The sequence below is a fragment of the Penaeus monodon genome, chromosome 15, assembly GCF_015228065.2.
Source record: "Penaeus monodon isolate SGIC_2016 chromosome 15, NSTDA_Pmon_1, whole genome shotgun sequence".
NCBI lineage: Eukaryota > Metazoa > Arthropoda > Malacostraca > Decapoda > Penaeidae > Penaeus > Penaeus monodon.
Genome location: NC_051400.1, coordinates 20,304,186 through 20,305,116, shown reverse-complemented (window position 1 = coordinate 20,305,116; position 931 = coordinate 20,304,186). Strand labels below are relative to the sequence as shown.

The following is a 931-nucleotide window of genomic DNA, read 5'->3' as shown; positions in this document are numbered from 1 at the left end:
TTTTGTAATCTGCAATTCAACTGGATAATGCAAATCATACTAATGTCAAACGATGGTAACTTACATGTAATACAGGTAGTATGCATATGGGGGATTCTCAGTGTCTGACCAGAGCTGTGGTGTTGGCATATCTTTGTCCATAACTGAAGTCTCTGGCTTACTCTCATCATCTACACTATCAAATCCAATTACATACCTAAAAAAAGGAAATAGGAAATAAAAAAGGAAAAACGGTTACTCAAAGACTGACTGACTGGATTATATAATCATAACATAAATTAATATCAAACTTGATGCTTGCAAAAATATTGTCATGAAGGAAAACAAAATATGCACAAAACTCTCAACAACAATAATGCTGCATACTCAGTAACAAGAGAAATAAAAAAAACTTCGACTTACTGCAAAAACGCATGCAGGTCTGGGTCAACGCTGGGGTCCACAGAGACTTCAAAGAGTGGGCCAAACAAGTTGTCTATAAATGTCTCAAAATTATCCATGATGTTATTATTCTTGTAGATATCACTGGAAGTAACGATAATATTTTACTGTTTATCCAGAATACAATATGAGGTATTTACTAATAAAATTGTTATATTGTCTGTTATATATTTCCTATGTTAGGAGCGTCCGGTCGGATTCTTTTTAACATAAAAATATTCGAAAAAAGAATCTCAGTGGTTCTACCAACATTAAGCAAGCACCTCACAGCGTTTCATAGTTGTTTTTCTTAGCCAACATAAATCATTCGGATGTGTCACAGAGGAGGTTGCAAATTCAACCGCCGATTTCTCGAATCTCATATATTTTTCTTTTGTTAAATTCAACATCACAGTTAGACTGATTTCGATGCGACTTGTATGATTCGACAGAAGATTTAACGTAGTATTATTTAAACAACCGATTCATTTTGTTTAAGGTAACTTATTCG

At 33.7% G+C, this 931-nt stretch overlaps 1 protein-coding gene across 1 annotated transcript in view; it reads right to left on the bottom strand.

Moving 5' to 3' along the window:
• LOC119581807 (AMP deaminase 2-like) overlaps positions 1–931 on the bottom strand; it is a gene marked incomplete in the record, with an annotated part of 169,661 nt that overhangs the window by 21,135 nt on the left and 147,595 nt on the right. Inside the window, 2 exon segments of the mRNA XM_037929940.1 lie at positions 65–196; positions 403–526. Of these exon segments, the coding sequence (XP_037785868.1) occupies positions 65–196; positions 403–526 (256 nt within the window).